At 57.1% G+C, this 19,994-nt stretch overlaps 1 protein-coding gene and 1 non-coding gene across 3 annotated transcripts; both read left to right on the top strand.

Moving 5' to 3' along the window:
• The first annotated feature begins 1,149 nt into the window (after window positions 1-1,149).
• Window positions 1,150-19,460, top strand: AP1B1 (adaptor related protein complex 1 subunit beta 1). Of its 2 annotated transcripts, XM_071763449.1 has the most exons (22): window positions 1,150-1,287; window positions 2,080-2,185; window positions 3,269-3,404; window positions 4,364-4,609; window positions 5,392-5,582; window positions 6,141-6,362; window positions 7,742-7,862; window positions 8,062-8,157; window positions 8,545-8,660; window positions 9,469-9,634; window positions 10,530-10,628; window positions 11,544-11,803; window positions 12,571-12,766; window positions 13,630-13,650; window positions 13,901-13,930; window positions 14,026-14,163; window positions 15,659-15,804; window positions 16,262-16,391; window positions 16,593-16,677; window positions 17,049-17,135; window positions 17,746-17,900; window positions 19,238-19,460. In XM_071763449.1, exons 1-22 carry the CDS (start codon window positions 1,251-1,253, stop codon window positions 19,310-19,312), a joined length of 2,859 nt encoding a protein of 952 aa, XP_071619550.1. In that variant the 5' UTR covers window positions 1,150-1,250; the 3' UTR covers window positions 19,313-19,460. The 2 variants fall into 2 exon arrangements, with proteins under 2 accessions (XP_071619550.1, XP_071619551.1); XM_071763450.1 differs by lacking the exon at window positions 13,630-13,650.
• On the top strand, window positions 15,881-15,985 carry LOC139805394 (small nucleolar RNA SNORD125). The gene has a single exon (XR_011729800.1). It is a non-coding gene; the product is annotated as a small nucleolar RNA SNORD125 (small nucleolar RNA).
• Window positions 19,461-19,994: the final 534 nt, after the last annotated feature.

The following is a 19,994-nucleotide window of genomic DNA, read 5'->3' as shown; positions in this document are numbered from 1 at the left end:
TCCTTCTTCTCTTCCCCCCTCTTCCTCCTCCCCCCTCCTCTTCCTGTCATGATGGGGGAGTTGGGATGGGGGGCAGAGGGAAAGCTGCATCCATCATTCCCTGGGCTGCAGAAATGCCCTGGGAAGCTCCAGGTTTGTTTCTCCAGGCAGTTCTGCAGAGCAGGGGCTGAAATCCATCCCTTTCCCTCCATCCCTCCCTCTCTGGCAGGCCGGGATCTTCGGGAAGCACAGCCCAGGAGCTTCCACCCCTCCCTGGAGAGCAGCAGAGGGGGGAGAGAAGGAAGGAAGGAAGCAAGGAAGGGCCCCAGGAGAGGAGGGCTCCAAACCCCCTCCAGGTAATGAGGTGGGGAGGAGCCTGGAACCTGACCTCAGGCTGCCCGGGGAGAGCTTTGTCCCCTGGGCAGGGTGAAGTCTGCTCCCCTCTGTCACAGCCCCCAGAGCCAGCCCTGGATCCCTGAAAACTCTTTATTTTATGGTTTTTTTTGGTTTTTTTTTCCCCTCACTGCCCAGGTGCTCACTCAGCCCTCAGATTTTATCCACGTTTTCTTTTTCTCCCTTTTGGGGGCTCCCTCCCTCCCCAGCTTGGCCAGGGAGCAGAGGGATTGCTGCATTTGGCTTTCAAGATGCTCATTTACATTTTAAAACCATTTGCAAGCTTTTTTTTTTTTTTTTTCCCTTCTTCCTTGGCTTTGCTCTCCCTGCTCCCTCCTCTCCAAAGCCCCAAGGCCACTGCAGGGCTTTCAAGGACAATCCTCCAGTTCCTTTCCTTTTGCTGGAGAAGGAAAAAGGGATTGGAACAACCCAGGGAAACAAATCCCTGCTGACCTTTACCCAAGGGCTCTCTGCCCATCAGCCTTCCTCAGCCTGCCCAGCCCTAAATCTGCCCTTAATTACCTCACCCAGCCCCAAATGTTGGGCAGAACCCCCCGAGCCTCTGAATTTCAAGCAGGAATGCTGTCTGAGAACTTGCTCAGTTCCTCTTCCCACCCTGGAGCTCTTCCCTGCCTGGGTATGAGGGTGAATTTTCCCTGGAGAACCATTCCTTCCCTGGGGAATGGGCTCCTCTGGAAGCTGAGGGCTTCTCTGGGTGCTTCATCTCCTCGTGGCTCTTCCCATCAACTTTCCCTTCCTTGTTTTTTGCTTTTTTTTTCCCCCTGGATCTTTCCATAGCCACCCCAGAAAAGAATTCATCAACGGTGTTGATTCCTCTGCTTCTCCTCCCAGGGACATCCCACTAGCTGGAGTCCACCATGACAGACTCCAAGTACTTCACCACTACAAAGAAAGGTAAGAGGAAGAGGAGGAACAGGAGGCAGTTTTTCCCAGAATAATTCAGTTTTCCTCCTGTCTGGGTAAGCTTGGGGGTGGGGAGTGCCTCTGAGGGGTGCTGGAGGTGACACCCCAGCCCTAGTGAAGGGGTGGTTCCTGGGCTGCAGTGGGGTCACAGCACTTTGTCACCAGCTCCTTGTTGGCTCCAGCAGTTTTGTGGGGACAAATCCCACCCTCAGCTCCCCTGGGATGGGACAGGAGGGATTGGATTTCAGCCTTTCCCAGAGGAAGTAGTGAAGGTGGTGGAGGAGCCATGGGGCATCTCCCTCTTCCATCTCCATGCCCAGGGGTGAATAAAGACCTCCGTGTGGCTCTGCAAGGGAAATGATGTCCCTCTAGAGCTGCTGGATGCTCCCAGCAAGGTGCTGGGCTGGGGTTTCACTGCCACTCATGGTTTGGGAGCTCCCATCCCATTCCCCAAATCTCCCTCACCCAACAGATGGACCCCAAGTCCTGGCCTTGGGAGGCAGGGGGGGTGGTTTGGGGGCTGGTGCCCATTGCTCCCATAGTATTTCTGGTCCTACAACCTGGAGGAGCCACAGGGATACAGGAGCACCCTCAGATCCCTTTTCTAGGGATAAAAACGCATCCATGTGTTTTGATGGATACCCTGGAGCAGCCCTGACCCCTCAGCAAGATGTCTGGGGAGTTAAATCCCCTTTTCCTGGAGCCCCAGCACACAGCAGGTGGGAGCTGAGCTCCTTCTCCTCACCCCCAAAACCTTGATCCTCCTTCTCCCCCTTCTTGCAGGGGAGATATTTGAGCTGAAAGCTGAACTGAACAGTGACAAGAAGGAGAAGAAGAAGGAGGCAGTGAAGAAGGTGATCGCCTCCATGACCGTCGGCAAGGATGTCAGGTGGGTGGCCAGGGCCAGACCCCCCTGGGAAGGTTCCCGGGTGGTTTCTGGGCTCCTGATTTCTTCCCTTGGCTCTGGGAGGTTTCTGGGCTGGATTTCACCTGGGGCTGAATAATAATCCCCAGCCAGGGATCTGGCAGCCAGACCAATCCTCTCTGAGCCCAGATTACTGCTGCTTTCTTCAGGTGTTACTAAAAACAAGAAGCCCCCCCCCCCTCCCCGAGCCTTTGGGGTCTCTGCCTTGGTGTCCACACATGTTTTGCAGCCACTCCAATCCCAAAATGTCCCCCCTGTGCCCTCCTCCCCACCCAGCCCTGTCCCCACACACCCTTGTGTGTCACAGGCAGTGTCACCACTTTGCTTGTCATGGGGGGGTTGGAGGGAAACCATGCTCTGGTTTTGGAAACCTGGGGTGTCCCCAGCACCCAGAGCCCTCACAGCAGCAGGTGACACTTTGGCCACCATGGAGGTGACACTTGAGTGTGGCAGGGACTTGCCTGAGGCTGATCTGCATCGTTTGGAAAGGAAATTCCTGCTGTGGCAACCTGGTTTGTTGTGGCAATCTGGTTTTTTTGGGTGTGTGGGGGTTCCAGGCTGCAAGGGTGTTGAGCCAGTGTCCAGGGGGCTGGAGTTGATCCTGGGAGCCCTGGCTGGGATTATAGTGGTGGAGAAACTTCCAAGCGCTCAGAGACATCTGTTGGGGTGGAATAACCCCTGTGCTAGCCCCCTGATCTTGATTGCTTCTCAAGTTTAATAATCTAATGGGGCTGTGTCTTTAATCTAATTGTGGTGAAAGAGGGGCTGGGTGGGTTGGGGAGCTTGGGCCCATGCCAACTGCATGGAGATCAACTGAGCCAAGTAGAAGGGTCAAGGCAGTGCCCAGAGGTTGGTTGGGGAATGGGTGGAGAGGAGCCCTGAGGGAAGGACTTGGGGTGTTGGGTGAGGAGGAGATCACCATGAGCCAGAAACATGCACTGGGAGCCCAGAAACCCCCCAACATCTGCAGGGTGGGCTGTGGTCCTCCCAGATCCTGGTCTGTCCTTGCTCCAGGAGGAGCTCTGGGAAGGGTGCTTTGTGTTTCAGTGCTCTCTTCCCGGACGTAGTCAACTGCATGCAGACAGACAACCTGGAGCTGAAGAAGTTGGTCTACCTCTACCTGATGAACTATGCCAAGAGCCAGCCAGACATGGCCATCATGGCAGTCAACACCTTTGTGAAGGTGAGGGCTGAGAGCCATGGGCTGCAGCAGGTCACCTCAGCCCACGTCCCTGCTGTCACCTGAGGCCACCGCGTTGGTCTCCGGAGGGAGGAGGGTGGGCAGGTTCCTCAAGTCTCCCCCTCCAAAGGCTGCCTGAGGAAGCCCTTGTAATCCTCTGGTGCTGGAGAGCACCTTTGTTAGGAGCCAAGACATTGCCAGAGCACTTTGTGAAAAGGCTTGGTGGGCACTAGAGGGAGTTTTGGCTTTTTAGGGAATAAAAAAAAAAGCCAGAATAAACCCAACAGATGTGTTTCCCATGGCTTCTGGCAGCTCTGGAGGGTGGGAGCTGACTTCAGGTGCTTGGTGTGAGGGGTGAAGGCATCACATTCACTGAATCCTTCTGGTTGGAAAAGACCTTTAAGAGTAGTCATAACCTACCTGCTGCACACCTGGAGGTGTGTGTGGAGTGCAGGTGTTAAACTGTGGGTGCCAGAGTGCAACAAGAACCCCAAGCTCTCTCAGGTGGTTTCTTCTTCAGAACCAAGCTCTGGTTCTGAGATTTCAGAGACTGAGATCTCTGAGATTTCAGCTCCCAAAGCCACCACTGATACGTGTGCTTGAGGAGATAGAAATCATAGAATGGTTTGGGTTAGAAGGGACCTTAGAGATCATCTCCAACCTCCCTTGCACACCCCCAGGGATGGGGCAGCCACAGGGTTTCTGAGCAGCCTGTGCCAGAGTCTGAAATGGAATGGCAAATAGTGGAGCATCCCCGTGCTCCTACAGAAGGGCAACATCTCCCACACCTTCAGCCCCACATCTCCCACACCCTCAGTCCCACCAGAGCAGGGAACCAGCAGAGACATCTCCACTTCCCCCATACCATTTCCTATATCAAGGTCCCTCCGTGTGTTTCCAGGTGGGAAAGCAGCCGCTGGGTTAGGTTTGGGATGTGTCACCTCCCCACTTCCTCCCCACAGGACTGTGAGGATCCCAACCCCCTGATCCGGGCTCTGGCAGTGAGGACCATGGGCTGCATCCGTGTGGATAAGATCACAGAGTACCTGTGTGAGCCCCTGAGGAAGTGCCTGAAGGATGAGGATCCCTACGTGCGCAAGACGGCCGCTGTCTGTGTGGCCAAGCTGCACGACATCAATGCCCAGCTGGTGGAGGACCAGGGCTTCCTGGACACTCTGAAGGACCTCATCTCTGACTCCAACCCCATGGTCATTCTTTTTTTTTACTTTCTCCCCATGTTTGTTCTTTTTTTTTTACTTTCTCCCCATGGTCATTCTTTCTTTTTGCTATCTTCACCCCCTCTTTTTGGCAGGAAGCATCCTGCAGACATCTTCTTTCACCCTCACCTTCTCACTCCCTTTTTTTCAAGCATTTTTTGAGGCTTAACAGCCTGCTTTTGGGGACAGCTGCTTCAGAGAGATGCAGGGTTTCTCTCCTCACCTCTACACCCAGAGCTTTCTCTCCCCCAACTCTGAGTTTATCCCTCTCCCCAGGAGCTTCTCTCTCCCCAGCCCAGGGGTTTTTGTCTCTCTGCCCCCATGGTTCACCCCTACACCCCCTGGGGGTTTCTCTCCTCCTCCCCATGGGGTTTTTCTCCCACCCCAGGGGTTTTCCTTCCCCCCAGGGAGCTGATCCCTTTCCTCAGGAGCTTTTCTCTCTCCCCAGCCTTGGATTTCTCCCCCAGCCCTGATCCCCCCTGTAGGTTTTTATCCCCCCAGGGTTTTTTTATCTCCCCTCTTTACCCCCAGGGGTTTCTCTTCACCCCAACAACCCCCACCCAAGGGGGTTCTCCCATTTTTCTTCCCCCACCCCCCCTCAGGGTTTTCCTCCCACCCCCAGTGATTTCTCTGTGAGTTTACCCCTCTCCACAGGAGCTTCTCTCTCTCCTCCCCTTCCAGGTGGTTCCTCTCCCCTCCCAAGCTGTTGAGCCCACACTTGGTGTCACCTGCTGCTGGCTGTCACCTAACCCCTGCCCTGTCCCCTCTGGCAGGTAGTCGCCAATGCAGTGGCAGCTCTCTCAGAAATAGCAGAGTCCCACCCCAGCAGCAACCTCCTGGACCTCAACCCCCAATCCATCAACAAGCTCCTCACTGCCTTGAACGAGTGCACTGAGTGGGGACAGATCTTCATCCTGGACTGCCTGGCCAACTACATGCCCAAGGATGACAGGGAAGCCCAGAGGTGAGCAGGGTTCTGCCTGCTTCAGAGCCACCACCAGGGGAAGGGGATGGCTGGGGATTATCCCAGGGGCTGAAAATATTCATCCTTCTCAGCCTTGGCAGCCTGTAGGATGGTGGGGGGAATGCAGGTTTCTGCTGCCCACCCTGCCCTGGGCATCCTGCTTTTGGCCACCATGCCTTGGCCATCTGGCCATCTCCTGGCTGGCCACCCTGCCATGGGCACAGCCACCTGGGGACTGCTGTGGTCCTGCAGCCCCCTTGCTGGCCCAGGGCTTGTGCTTCTCAAGCTGGTGCAGGAGGTGGTCACACCATGGAGCAGGAGCTCAGGAGGAAGGGTCACTGCCACAAGGTTTGGGGACATCATCGGGAGGGGAGGGGGTGGCAGCATTTCAGAGCCAGCTGAGCATCTCTGGAGAAGGTCTTAAGCACTGTCCTGCTGCAGATTCCACCAATGCCTCTTTCTTCATGGACCCCAGCAGCAATGTTTCAGCAGGAGGACAGGGCTGGGATCATTTTCTTTCCCTTCTCCTTCCTCCTCATCCCCCCTGACTCCTTCCAGCATCTGTGAGCGGGTGACGCCCCGGCTGTCCCACGCCAACTCGGCAGTGGTGCTCTCAGCAGTGAAGGTGCTGATGAAATTCATGGAGATGCTGTCCAAGGACCTGGATTATTATGGCACCCTGCTGAAGAAGCTGGCTCCCCCCCTGGTCACCCTGCTCTCTGCAGAGCCTGAGCTGCAGTACGTGGCTCTCCGCAACATCAACCTCATCGTCCAGAAGAGGTGGGTGCCCTGGCTGGGGTTCCTTCTGGGTGCTGCTTCCCAGGCTTTCAAACCCTCTGGGGCTTTGGTTGGTTGTTCTTTTCTTCTCTGGTGTTTAAAATCCAAGGGCTGGGGGCAGAGAATCAATGTGCAGGGAGCTGAGGTTGGGTCTCCAGGAAGGGTTTATTTGAATTTCTTTGTTTCTTATTTATCTGGGGGAGGGAAGGCTGGAAAGACCAAAAGCTGAGCCTGGGGCTTAGTTATTAACTGTCTAGTGAAGAGTTTCTTGGCTGGACACGGTTGTCCTTTCCAAAGAAGTCCTGCCAGTCCTTTTGTCCCTTTGCTGAGCTAAAGATGCTGGTAGGCAGGAATTGTTTGAGCCCCACACGTGGTGCCCTGAGCAGAACTGACCAGCTGGAGAGCCCGGCCCTGCTCAGGTCAGTTGTCCTCCTCCCAGTTATCTCCCTGGTTGCCTGTTAAAAATAGCTGCAGCTTCTGGGAGCAGTGGAAAGCAATTAATATCCCTGGGAGCAGGAACAAGGAGGACAGGTTGGCTCCTCTGTCCCTTCCCCAGCTTGGGGAGGGAGGATGAGCTGATGACAAGGTCCAACCTGGTCCTGAGGCTCTGGGATTTCATCCCTGCTCCCCTCTAAACCTCCCTTCCAGCCTTGGCAGGTCAGACGTTCCCTGTTGCCTTGCATCTGGTCTTTGTTTGCAGCAAGGTTGTCCTCTGTCCCCTGCCTGCTGGCCAAGGGGAGCCAAGGGACAGAGTCCTGGAGGGAGAAGACCCACATCTTGGATTCCTTGGCATTGAAATGCCCCCAAAACCTCCTGCTTGTGGCTGAGGAGCCTCGTGCTCCTGGCCTGGAGCACTCTCCAGCTTCCCCAGCTGATATCTTGAGTGTCCTCAAGCCTTTGCCATCTCCAACCTTGGCTGGGGAGGGATACTTGGAGCTGGCAGGTGCAGGAAGGAGTTTCCACAGGTGCTGGGGGGCTGCAGGGTCAGAGGAATGCATCCCCATCCACCTCCTGGCCAGTGGGGGACCAACAGCTCCTTTCTGTGCCACTTAGAATCGTAGAATGGTTTGGATTGGAAGGGGCCTCTCAAGGTCACCCAGTTCAACCCCTGCGCTCAGCAGGGACACCCTCAACCAGGTCAGGGTGCTTCTCAAGCCTCACCTTGAATATTTCCAGGGATGAGGCCTCAACCACCTCCCTCGGCAATCTGTGCCACTTCACCAGGATCAGAGCCCGGAGGTGAAAGGAAAACTTGGCTCTTGCTTCTGCCACCAGAGAAATCATCTGATAGCAGTGCTGGGTGTCCAGCTCTGGAGAAAACCTTCTAGAAGGATTTTTTTTTGATGTCTTTCCCTAATTTCTTGCCTCTCCTTGTCCTCCAGGCCCGAGATCCTGAAGCATGAGATGAAGGTGTTCTTTGTGAAGTACAACGACCCCATCTATGTCAAACTGGAGAAGTTGGACATCATGATCCGCCTGGCTTCCCAGGCCAACATTGCTCAGGTCAGGGGCTGCTGGGCACCATGAGGGGGGATGCAGAAGGTCCAGCCCCACGGGGAGAGGGTTGGTCTGGAGAAATCCTCATTCCCAGCTCTGTCAGGGAGCAGCTGGAGCCCTGGGTCTGGTTCTGCTGGGTCACTGTAACACTTTCCCGGTGACTTTTCTTGCTGCAGAGCTCTGAGTGTCCCCTCCCCTCCTCCAGGTGCTGGCAGAGCTGAAGGAATATGCCACAGAGGTGGATGTGGACTTTGTGAGGAAAGCTGTCCGAGCCATCGGCCGCTGTGCCATCAAGGTGGAGGTGAGGGCACTGTCACAATACAGCACAGGTCACCCCATCCCCTTTCCTGGTTGGAAAAGCCCTTTCAGCTCATCCACTCCAACCCTTCCCCCAGCACTGGCCTGGCCACCCCTGCCCCATGTCCCTCATCCCCACATCTCCAGGGCTTGGAAACCCCTCCAGGCATGATGGGGACTCCAGCCCTGCCCTGGGCAGCCTGGGCCAGGCCCTGACAACCCTTTCCAGGGAGAAATCATTCCTAAGCTCCAACCTAAACCTCCCCTGGCACAACCTGTGGAGGGGGGACACACACACACCATACTTGTGGGTCCCCTTTCCTGCTGTGGGTTGGGTGAGGGGGGTGGGGATGTAGGACCATCCCCCTGCCTGACCAAATTCTTCCACCAGCAATCTGCTGAGCGTTGTGTCAGCACTCTGCTCGACCTCATCCAGACCAAAGTCAACTATGTGGTGCAGGAGGCCATCGTTGTCATCAAGGACATCTTCCGCAAGTACCCCAACAAGTGAGGGGCAGCTGTGATGCTCTCAGGCCCGGGGGGGGCTCTTTCTGGTCCCTCGGGGCTTAGTGGCACCCAACAAAGACCCAGGGCTGGGCTGGGGATAGGCTGCAGCTCCCTCCTGGTGTGGTGGTCAGTGGTGAGGCCACCTGGAAGCCCCCCTTAAGTGAAGATGGCTTGGAGTTGTTCAACAGTTGGTGTTGTCATCACTGGCCAGCCCTGCCCTAATTGTTAAGCTGAGGCCTGGAAAGCTGTCCCCAGCCTTGGGACATCCCCAGCCCCATGGTGGCAGTCCCAGATCCAGAGACCCAAAGAGGGAGGAGTTGTTGGAGACTTTGAGGTTCCTCAGATCAGTGTCAACCATGTTTGGCTCTAAATCCAATGAGACTGGACCAAGTGGAGGGCTCCAGCTGAGCTGGGATGGATGGGCAAAGGCCACATCAGGAGGTGGTGTGCTAAGTGGTAGTTAATGCTAATGAGCTCAATTAGTAATGAGCAGGAACTGTGCACTAAGAGCCAGAGACCCAGGGCTGCTGCAGAGAAGAGGGAGATGAGACAAATGAGGCTGAGATGTGAATTCAGAGCAGGGCTGCTGAGCAGGAGAAGGTGCTCTGGGACCCAAGAGGGGTCAACTTGGGCAGTGCCAAGCCAGGGGACAGCTCTGGGGAGAGGGGGCAGCCCCAGGCAGGTGGCCCAGACTCTTGTTGGTGCCCTCAGCGCCATCCTAGTTCTGCTGAGGATGCTGGGCCATGGTTTAGAGTTAAGGCAGAGCTGGGATTTGGGTTTCTTGGTTTCATGTCTTCTCCTGGGGCAGGTATGAGAGTGTGATTGCCACCCTCTGTGAGAACCTGGATTCCCTGGATGAGCCTGAGGCCCGGGCTGCCATGATCTGGATCGTGGGAGAGTACGCAGAGAGGATCGACAACGCCGATGAGCTGCTGGAGAGCTTCCTGGAGGGCTTCCATGATGAGAGCACCCAGGTCCAGTGGGACAGGGACACAGCCCCTCACACCAGGGGGGTGGTCCTGACTGCTAGCAGGGTGACACTGGGACAAAGCTTGTGCTAATTGGAGTGTAACCAAGTCGTTTGCTCTGGCTGGGTCGTGGAGGTTTTCTCCTTGCAGGGGTCCCACAGGGGCTTTGGGTGTAGAGCATGGAACACAGAACATCCCTGAAAGTCCTCAAGGAGAGATGGGATGGGACTTTGAGAAACCTGATTTAGTGGGAGATGTCCATGCCCAGGAGGGCTGGGACTAGATGATCTTGAAAGTCCCTTACAACCCAAACCATTTGATGATTCTGTGAACATGGCCCATGAAATGCCACCATGGTAGTGTCCCAGCCACCTTTCCCTCCTTACTAGTTGGGAAGGACCAATTGGTTACCTGGTGCCAGGACAGGATCAGCCCTTTGGAGCTGGGAAATGGAGTCAGATGGTTGACATGAGCAGAGGGATGTGTTTGCCCCTTTTGCTGGGAGGAGCCACGTGAGGTGCCCTGACACTTGTCACCATAACTTCAGCAGTTTCATGGAACCCTGGGATCATTCAGGTTGGAAAAGAGCTCTCAGATCAAGTCCAATGTCAGCCCAACCCCATCATGTCCCTCAACACCAGACCCACTTGTTTTTTCAACCCCTTCAGGGACAATATCTCCACCACTTCCCTGGGCAGCCTGTCCCAGTGCTTGACCACTCTGTCAGGGAAGAAGTTGTTCCCAGCATCCAATCTGAACCTCCCCTGGAAGGTTTGGTCCTTTCAAAAGCAGGTTGGGGTTGCATCCCAGCAGCTGCCAGGGAAGATTCCCATATTCTTGCACAGAAGTGGTGTGGTTGCTCTGTCTTGCCCTTCCCTGAGCCTCTTTTGTCCTCCTGCAGGTTCAGCTGCAGCTGCTGACAGCCATCGTGAAGCTGTTCCTGAAAAAGCCCACGGAGACCCAGGAGCTGGTGCAGCAGGTGCTGAGCTTGGCCACACAGGTGGGTGATGGCTCCTCCAGAGCTTCCCATGGGCTTTGCCTTCCTCCCTCCCGAGGCAGCAGGAATCAGAGAATCATGGAATCATTCAGGATTGAAAAGACCTCTGGGTTTATCAAGTTTTACAGTCAGCTCAACGCCCCCCCATGCCCACTAAACCATGGGGACACATCTACATGGGGTTTTTAACATTTCCAGGGATGATGGGGACTCCAGACCTGCCCTGGGTAGCCTGGGCCAGGCCCTGACAACCCTTTCCAGGGAGAAATTCTTCCCCAGCTCCAACCTAAACCTCCCCTGGCACAACTTGAGGCCAGAAGTTCCTCTTGTCCCATCTCTTGTTCCTTGGGAGCAGAGCCCGACCCCCCCTGGCTCCAACCTCCTCTCAGGGGGTTGCAGAGAGCCAGAAGGTCTCCCCTCAGCCTCCTCTGCTCCAGGATCAACACCCCCAGGGCCCTCAGCCCCTCCTGGGCAGACTCCTGCTCCAGACCCTTCCCCAGTGCCATTGCCCTTCTCTGGACACTCTCCAACCCCTCAGTGTCCTTTGTGCTTTAGTGGGCTCAGTGAGGTTGAGCTGATGGTTGAATTTGATGATCTTACAGATCTTTTCCATCCTGAATGATTCCAGGATTCTTGTAGTGAGGGGCCCAGAACTGACCACAAGAGCTTGGAGGGTGCAGTGGCCAGGAGTGGAAATGGATAATTTGACCTGAGTTCTGGAAAGTTTTGGAGAACCCAGGACACAGCCTCCTGCAGCCCAGGAGCCATCTGCTGCCGTGTCCTTGGTGTAGCAAAGCTCTGTGACACAAACAGCTTTAACTTTTACCCCTGATGGTGCGGCCAAGATGCTTCCAGTTGCTCTGTAGCTTCTCCTCACCCCATGCCTTCAGCTCTCAATCCCATTTTATTCCCCCAAAGGACTCAGACAACCCCGACCTCAGGGACCGTGGTTACATCTACTGGCGCCTGCTCTCCACTGACCCGGTGGCTGCCAAGGAGGTGGTGCTGGCAGAGAAGCCCCTGATCTCTGAGGAGACAGATCTGATCGAGCCCACCCTCCTGGATGAGCTGATCTGCTACATTGGGACCTTGGCTTCTGTCTACCACAAACCCCCCAGTGCCTTCGTGGAGGGGAGCAGGGGGGTGGTGCACAAGAGTTTACCCCCCAGAACGGGCTCGTGAGTATCTCCCACCTCCATGGGGTGGGGGGGAAGGGTGGGTACTGAGTTGAAGGGGGTGTGAGGGCTGCTGGGGGCATGCAGAGCACCCTGGGGTGCTGGTTGTGTCCCTGGGTGGGGTCTGTATGGACCTTGGGGGCTGAGGGAGGGGTCTCGGAGTAAACTGGAAGGAGATCTGGATGAGAATCCTGGAGTTTCAGTCTGGTTTGGGTGGGAAGGGACCTTAAAGCCCCCCCAGTGCCACCCCTGCCATGGTCAGGGACCCCTCCCACAGCCCAGGGTGCTCCAAGCCCCATCCAACCCTCAACACTGCCAGGGATGGGGCAGCCACAGCTTCTGGGGGCAACCTGGGCACCCAGGGGCTCAGCACCCTCACCCCAAAGAATTTCTCCCTCCCTGCCCAAGATCTCCTCTCCATTTCCCCTCTTGCAGCTGCAAACCCTTCCCCCTCATCCCATCCCTCCCTGTCCTTGTCCCAAGTCCCTCCCCAGCTTTCCTGGAGCCCCTTCAGGCACTGGAAGCTGCTCTAAGGTCTCCCCATGGGATCCTTCTCTTCTCCAGCCTCAACACCCCCAACTCTCTCCCCCTGGCTCCAGAGCTGCTCCAGCCCTCCCAGCAGCTCCAGACTCCAAGACTGAGCAGCGGTGGGAGCCACGTTGGCAAGGGACATCTTTGACCACTCACTGGGTGGCCCCATGTCTCCAGCAGGACCTTTTTGCTCAGCCAGAGCCCCTCAACATCTCTCTTATCCCCTTATTCCCTTCCAGGAGTGAGAGCATCGAGAGCCCCGAGGCAGCCCCAGGGGGGGTGCAGGCAGGGGAGCAGCCAGCAGTCATCCCCACCCAGGGTGACCTTCTGGGTGACCTGCTCAACCTGGACCCCACGGTCACTGGACCTCCCATTGCTACAGCCCCTGTGCAGATGGGTGCTGTGGACCTCCTTGGAGGTGGCTTGGACAGCCTGGTAGGTGACAGCCACACCTGCTCCTTGTAACACCCCTGTCCCCTGCCCCGGTGGCATCATGGTGGCCAGCATCTGATGGTGGCTTCTGGATGGAGCTGCTGGGGTTTTTCCTAGCAGGGTTTGTCCCTTTGGGAGGGTTTTTCCACGTGGAGATGTCTGAGCTAGTGCTTTCCTTCTGTGGTTGGTGAAGCCATAGGGGTTCTGCACCCTGATTTATTTTTGTCCTCATCAAACAATTAGAGTGGGACAAGGGGTTGGTGCCTTTTCTCTTGGGACTCTGTAGATGGTTCCCACTGTCCCTGTTCTACTGCAGAGGTGACTCCTCCTGCTGGGCTCCCCTCCAAACTCCATTAACCCCTGGAAACATCCATTAAACCAACCCTGGGGGGTGAGGACCTGCCAGCTCCCTGCCCTTGGGGTGTTTTAAGGGGCATCTCCTGGAGGTGATACCTGGGAATGCAAAGAGAGAAAGGGGGTTGAGCACAGGGTGAGGAGGGATGGAAACCTCTGCCCTGGTGGAGGGGAGGCACCACCTGCCCAGTGGGTGCTGAGCTCCCTGAAGGAAAAGAGTTTTTGGAGATGTTCTCCACTGCTCCCCAAACCCAGCAGGTATCCCAGGGAGGAAGCAGCAGTGCTGGCTGCTCCATCACCCCCCACCTACCACCCTGGCTCTTGGGTGCTTTGTCCCCTGGCACCAGGACAGGCAGGGAAGGACAGAGGAAGGTGCGGGCAGGGTAGCAGGATTTAACCTCTCTTCCCTCCTTCCTTCCTCTTTGTCTCTGCTTTGTTTTTGGCTCTTCTCTCCTGCCTTGTCTCTGCATGTGCCTGGCTCTTCTCTTCACTTTGCCTGCTTCTGCTTGGAGATGGGGGACGAGTCAGAAGGGGTATGGATCTGCCCTTTTCTCAGCCTTTCTCACCCCCCTGGCCCCTTCTCCCCTGCTCTCGCTGCCCAACCTCAGCTCTCCACTGCCCCACTCACCCCCGTCCTCCCCACAGCTCCTGGCACAACAGATTTGGGCTCTCAGGAGCATCCCTTCCCACCTCCAGGCCCCCCCTCACCCACACTGGGGGCTTCAGAGCATTTTTGGGGTGCACTGGCCCTGCTGATACCTTTTTTTTTTTTTTCTCTTGTAGATGCAAGGAGATGCAGGAGGCAGCCCTGCTGTGAGTGTGCCCTCGTTCCTCTCTCCCTCCCCCTTCCCCACCTCCTTCTCTCCCCTGTCCCCCACCCCCTGACCCCCTTCCCTTGTCCCCCACAGATGGGTGGCTTCACCCCAGCACCCACCACCACCGCACCCACCAACCTGGGGGCACCCCTGGGCAGTGGTCTGGGAGACCTCTTCGACCTGACTGTCGGGGTGGGGACACTGTCTGGATCCTACGTGGCACCCAAAACGGTGAGGGGGACACCCCAGCCCAGCTCCTCCTGCTGCCCAGGATCAGGGCTGGGGCTTTAAGGAGAGCAGAGACCCCCCCCCCTGTGCCTGCTCCACCCTGCAGGGCTGCCCCGGTTGGGAGGGGATGTGTGGGGGGTGTGGAAGGTGAACCCCCTGTTCCTGACACAATCACAGAGTGGGTTTGCTGGGAAAAGCCCTTTCAGAACATCCAACTGTGGCCACCACCACCCCATGTCCCTCAGCACCACATCTCCAGGGCTCTGAAACCCCTCCAGGGATGATGGGGACTCCAGCCCTTCCCTGGGCAGCCTGGGCCAGGCCCTGACAACCCTTTCCAGGGAGAAATTCTTCCCCAGCTCCAACCTAAACCTCCCCTGGCACCACTTGAGTTGTGCCAAAAGTTCCTCTTGGCCCATCCCTTGTTCCTTGGGAGCAGAGCCCGACCCCCCCTGGCTCCAACCTCCTCTCAGGGGGTTGCACAGAGCCAGAAGGTCTCCCCTCAGCCTCCTCTGCTCCAGGATCAGCACCCCCAGGGCTCTCAGCTGCTCCTGGGCAGACTCCTGCTCCAGACCCTTCCCCAGCTCCGTTCCCTTCTCTGGACACTCTCCAACCCCTCAATGTCCTTCTGGTCCAGAGGGGCCCAGAACTGACCCCAGGATTGGAGGTGCAGCCTCAGCAGCACCCAGCACAGGGGATGATCCCTGCCCTGCTCCTGGTGGCCACACCAGTGCTGCCACAAGCCAGGATGCTGGTGGCCTTCTTGGGCACAGTAGCAAGCCAGGTGAGGCTGATGGTCACCAGATGGAGAGTCACAGAATCAGAATTTTCAGGCTTGGAAGGGACCTTTAAGCCCATCCAGATCCAACCCCCCTGCCATGGGCAGGGACACCTCCCACCAGCTCAGGTTGCTCAGAGCCCTCTCCAGCCTGGCCTTAAAAACTTCCAGGGATGGATGGGGCTTCCACCACCTCTCTGGGCAACCTGGGCCAGGGTCTCAGCACCCTCATGGGGAAGAACTTCTTCCTAACATCCAATCTGAGACTCCCCTCCTCTAGTTTGAATCCATCCCCCCATGTCCTATCACTACTGACATCCCAAAAAGTCCCTCCCCAGCTTTCCTGCAGCCCCTTCAGACACTGGAAGGCCACAATGAGGTCTCCTGGGAGCCTTCTCCTCTCCAGGACATTGCAGTGCTTGGCCAGGCACAGGGATGTGGGGCAGGTGGTCCCTGGGATGACCCAAAGTCCTAAGCAGAGGGGAGAGGAGGGGTCTCTCAGTGATGCCTCTGATCTGGGGGCTCTGCTGTTTCCCAGGGTGAGGTCTGGAGAAAGCAGCAGCATCCTGCAGGCCTGTTTGGGATGAGGATGGTGTTCCTGTGGCCACCCTGTTCTCCTGGTTGGCACATTCCCCCATGGGGGGCTGTGGGGCCGGAGAGCACATTGTGGGTTCACTTTTTGGGTAAAAACTCACTGTCTTTTTTGTCTCCTGCCCCTAGGTCTGGCTGCCTGCCATGAAAGCCAAGGGGCTGGAGATCTCTGGCACCTTCAGCAGGCAGGTGGGCTCCATCTCCATGGACCTTGTCCTGACAAACAAAGCCTTGCAGGTCATGTCTGACTTTGCCATCCAGTTCAACCGCAACAGGTGAGGTCCCTCCTGCCAGTCCAGTCCTGGAGCAGCTGTCTGGGGAGAAAAGGGTGGGAAGAAAAGGGACCAGAGGGCTGGGAACAGCCTCATGTGATGACCCTTCTGTGTCTGATGGCTGTGGTGGTGATGATCATCAAACCAAAGCCTCTAAGAAGTTGGCTGAAGGGGCTGTTCCTCTGGGCTCTGCCCTGTTTCTCCTCCTGGAGAACTTCCCTTCTGCTTCCCTTTCCTTTGGGGATACAAAGGAGTTATGGTTCTGAGGAGATGGTGTAGGAACACTAAAAAGGGGGGGGAGAATTTATGTAGGAAACAGGGGAGAGGTTGTGGGGTTGTGACAGGGTGGTGCTGGGCAGGCAGATGAGGTGGAGGAAGGCAGAGAGTCCTGGGGCTGACCCAGAGCAGATGGGTGCCCCCCACCGTGACCCCCCTGCCCTCCTGGGTGTTTCCTCCCCAGCTTTGGCCTGGCCCCAGCAGCTCCTCTCCAGGTCCATGCTCCCCTTGCCCCCAATCAGTCTGTGGACATCTCCCTTCCACTCAACACTGTTGGCTCTGTCATGAAGATGGATCCTCTGAACAACCTCCAGGTGGGAATTCTGGGAGTGCTCCCTTCCTGGGGAGCTCAGGGTGGGTGGGTGGGTGCTGGCAGCTCCAGTTCCCTCTTGCCTCTGATGCTTGCTGGGGGACACCTGGCTCAAGAGGGATGGGATGGGATGGGGTGGGCTGGGTTTCACTTGCCTGCTGTAGGTCAGAAGAGGTGTTGATGTCCCCATCTCCTCCTGTCCCAGGTGGCAGTGAAAAACAACATTGATGTCTTCTACTTCAGCACCCTCTACCCCCTGCACATCCTCTTCGTGGAGGACGGGAAGATGGGTGAGTTGTGGTTCCTGCCACTGGGCTGTAGGTGCCATCCCAAACACCTTCCCAGGCCTAAGGATGTAGCAGGGAGCTGTGAGGACCCTGATTCCCAGGAAAGTTGCATGTGGGGACACTGCCATCCCAGCATGACCAAGCTGTGCCTGTCTGAGATGCCCTGAGCCACCTTCCAACTGCCCGCTGCCAGGGAGAGCTTCTGCCTCTCTGCCTTATTTTGCTTTCCTTGGTTCCTGGAGGTTCCCAGGAAGCAGCTGGTCTCACGAAGCTGCTGGAGGAGATGGGAGGTTGCAGGGTGGCCCCATGTTGTTTTTGTCACCTGGGGGAGGTGGTGCTGTGGGGTCACCCTCCTGCCCTTTTTCTACCTGCAGAGAGGAGGACATTCCTGGCCACTTGGAAGGACATTCCCAATGAGAACGAAGCCCAATTCCAGATCAAAGACTGTTCCCTCAGTGCAGGTGAGTCCAAACCCTTGGGAAGGACCTGGCTCAGCTTGTGGCTGATGACCAGTTCATCCCAGTTATCCCAGCTGCCCCTTCTCCCAGTACCCTCCTTATCTCCAGGGCCCGGAGATGGCAGGGGGTGGGGACAGCCTCCTGGTCCCCCATCTCTGGCAGAGCCTTTGGGATGTGCAGACCCTGGGCAGGGACAGCCAAGCCCTTTCAGTCCCTTTGTGGAGCTTGGTGGGGTGGTTCCCCTTGGGAATCAAGTTCTGGGCTGCCCTGCCAGGAGCCTGAGTGGATCCCTCCTGGGGATTTGGCTTTGGGTGTGCTGCATCATGGAGCAGAGAATCCCAGACTGGTTTGGGTGGGAAGGGACCTTAAAGATTATTCAATCCCAACCCCCATTCCATGGTCAGGGACACCTCCCACCAACCTAGGGTGCTCCAAGCCCCATCCAGCCTTCAACACTGCCAGGGAAGGGGCAGCCACAGCTTCTGGGGGAAACCTGGGACAGGGGCTCAGCACCCTCAAATGAAAGTATTCCTCCCCAAGGAGGAAGAAATCCCCTCCAAAGGGAGCCCAGCCTGCTCCCTGCCCTCAGCAGCCCCTTTCTGTCTCCTCACAGACACTGTTAGCAGCAAACTCCAAGGCAGCAACATCTTTACCATTGCCAAGAGGAACGTGGAGGGTCAGGACATGCTCTACCAGTCCCTCAAGCTCACCAATGGCATCTGGGTGCTGGCTGAGCTCAGGATCCAGCCCAGCAACCCCACTTTCACGGTATGTCCCTTCCCTGCCTGCCCCCCACAACAGCCCTCAGCTGACTCCAGGTCCCCACTGCCCTCCCCACCCTCTCCTTGGAGTTCAAGCTGGGGTTGGATGTTCCTGCAGCACCCACTCCAATGCCAGGACCCCCCCCCCAGTGCCAGTGCTGGTTGTCCCCTCCTGGGAAAGGTGACACATGAGCAGTGCTCCATAAGCTCTGCAGCCACCCTCAGTCCCTGCCAGGCCACCCTCCTGCATTGTGGGGACACCAGAGAGGTCCCAACCCATCAGTTCAAATAAAAACCCCTTCCCTGAGGCTCTGGCCTCACGTTGGGCATCAACCATCTCAATATTCCAACTGGAATATTGGCCTGGCCCTTTCCCCCCCTCTCTGGCAGCCTCTTCTCCTGGGGTTGGGATCAGCTGCCTCTCCTTGACTCTCCTCTCTGTCTCTCCCTGCCTGCTGCTGCCTGCCCTGACTGGCCTGCCCACTCTTGCAGGATTTGGAGGTTAGCAGATCAGTTTGTGTACCCACTTCTGCCTGCCCTGCCTGATCCAGCCTTTCCCCCTGCTCCACTTTTCCCCCTGCTCCACTTTTCCCCCTGCTCCACTTTTCCCCCTGCTCCACTTTTCCCCCTGCTCCACTTTTCCCCCTGCTCCACTTTTCCCCCTGCTCCACTTTTCCCCCTGCTCCACTTTTCCCCCTGCTCCACTTTTCCCCCTGCTCCACTTTTCCCCCTGCTCCACTTTTCCCCCTGCTCCACTTTTCCCCCTGCTCCACTTTTCCCCCTGCTCCACTTTTCCCCCTGCTCCACTTTTCCCCCTGCTCCATTTTTCCCCCTCTCTGAGGGTTTCACACAGCTCTGGGTCCCTCTCCCCCCTGGTTCAGGGCCCCCACCCAGCACCCAGGTCAAGGATTTGGAGGCTCAGAATCTTCCTACCACCCTCCTCCTGGCTTCACTTGGGATGAGGAGAGCTGCAAATCCTTCTCCTAGAGCATTCCTTGGGCCTGACTTATCCCTGCTTGAGTTTGAGAGTCATTTAATAGGGAATTTTGGAGCAGACACCCAGAGGGGGGATTGGACCCACACCCAGAGATGCCTTTGGGGGGACCACTCACCCTCGAGTGATGGGCAGGGACCCCAACCCCTCCAGCCCTGCCACTGCATGCTGATGTTTCTGCTCCTCAGTTTGGGGGTTGGGAGGCAGTGCCTTTTAATAGCTTTTTTCATCCCAAAACAGGAGGTGAGCCCCCCCTGCACCCTGTGCTGGGTGCTGCAGCACCCTGGGGCTGGTGGCTCTCCAGCCTGGTGCCATCAACCCCCCCTTCTCTTTCTGTCCCCTCCCCACAGTTGTCCCTGAAATGCCGAGCTCCAGAGGTGTCCCAATACATCTACCAAGCCTATGAGACCATCCTGAAAAACTAAGGTGCTGCTGCAGCCCAGCTTCCTCCTCTTCCTCCTCTTCCTCTTCCCGATCCCCTCTCCTGCTCGAGGCAGTGGGGCAGGACCCGTGTGCATGTCTGTTCCCCTTTCTGCCAAGGATCCATCCAGGATTCCAGATTCCCCAAGGAATCTCTCTCTCTCTCTCACACACACACACACACACACACACACACACACACACACACACACACACACACACACACACATACACACACTCCAGCCCTGGCACCCTGGAATGAAGCTGCTGCTCCCACCTCTGCCAAGGCTGGGGGGTGGGGAGGGGGGTGGGAGGGAGGTTTCCCCCCCCTATAAAATCCCCTTTGTCACTATCCCTGTGTTCTCCTCACTGGGGTTGTCCCCTCTCCCCTTCCCCAGCTCAGGGGCTGCCAGCACCCTCCCCCCTTCCCAAAATCGCCCTCCCCACTTGTCCCTGACTCTCACATCTGCCCAGGGTGGTGACCTGGGGGCAGGTTCAGTGCTCCTCAGCCCTGGGACAGCACCCAGGGATCCCTCTTGGGTGCTGGTGGAGGCCTGGAGCACCCTGGGGTGAGGGGGCTGGCTGTTCCCCCCCTGGGATCCCCAGGAGTGGGTGGGGAAGGGGCTTTTGGCTTCTCCTTGGGACTGGCCCTGCTTTGGGGGGGGCCAGGGGGGGGGGGCACTCCCT

The sequence above is a fragment of the Heliangelus exortis genome, chromosome 19 (genome assembly GCF_036169615.1).
Source record: "Heliangelus exortis chromosome 19, bHelExo1.hap1, whole genome shotgun sequence".
NCBI classification, from domain to species: Eukaryota; Metazoa; Chordata; class Aves; order Apodiformes; family Trochilidae; genus Heliangelus; species Heliangelus exortis.
Note: the sequence above shows the minus strand (reverse complement) of the source record. Positions and strands in the feature narration are given on the sequence as shown.

Coding starts and splice junctions, on each gene's coding strand:
- AP1B1 (XM_071763449.1), top strand. CDS start 1,251: ATGACAGACTCCAAGTACTTCACCACTACAAAGAAAG. Junction 1,288..2,079: donor CTTCACCACTACAAAGAAAG/GTAAGAGGAAGA, acceptor CCCTTCTTGCAG/GGGAGATATTTGAGCTGAAA. Junction 17,901..19,237: donor CCAGCAACCCCACTTTCACG/GTATGTCCCTTC, acceptor CCCTCCCCACAG/TTGTCCCTGAAATGCCGAGC.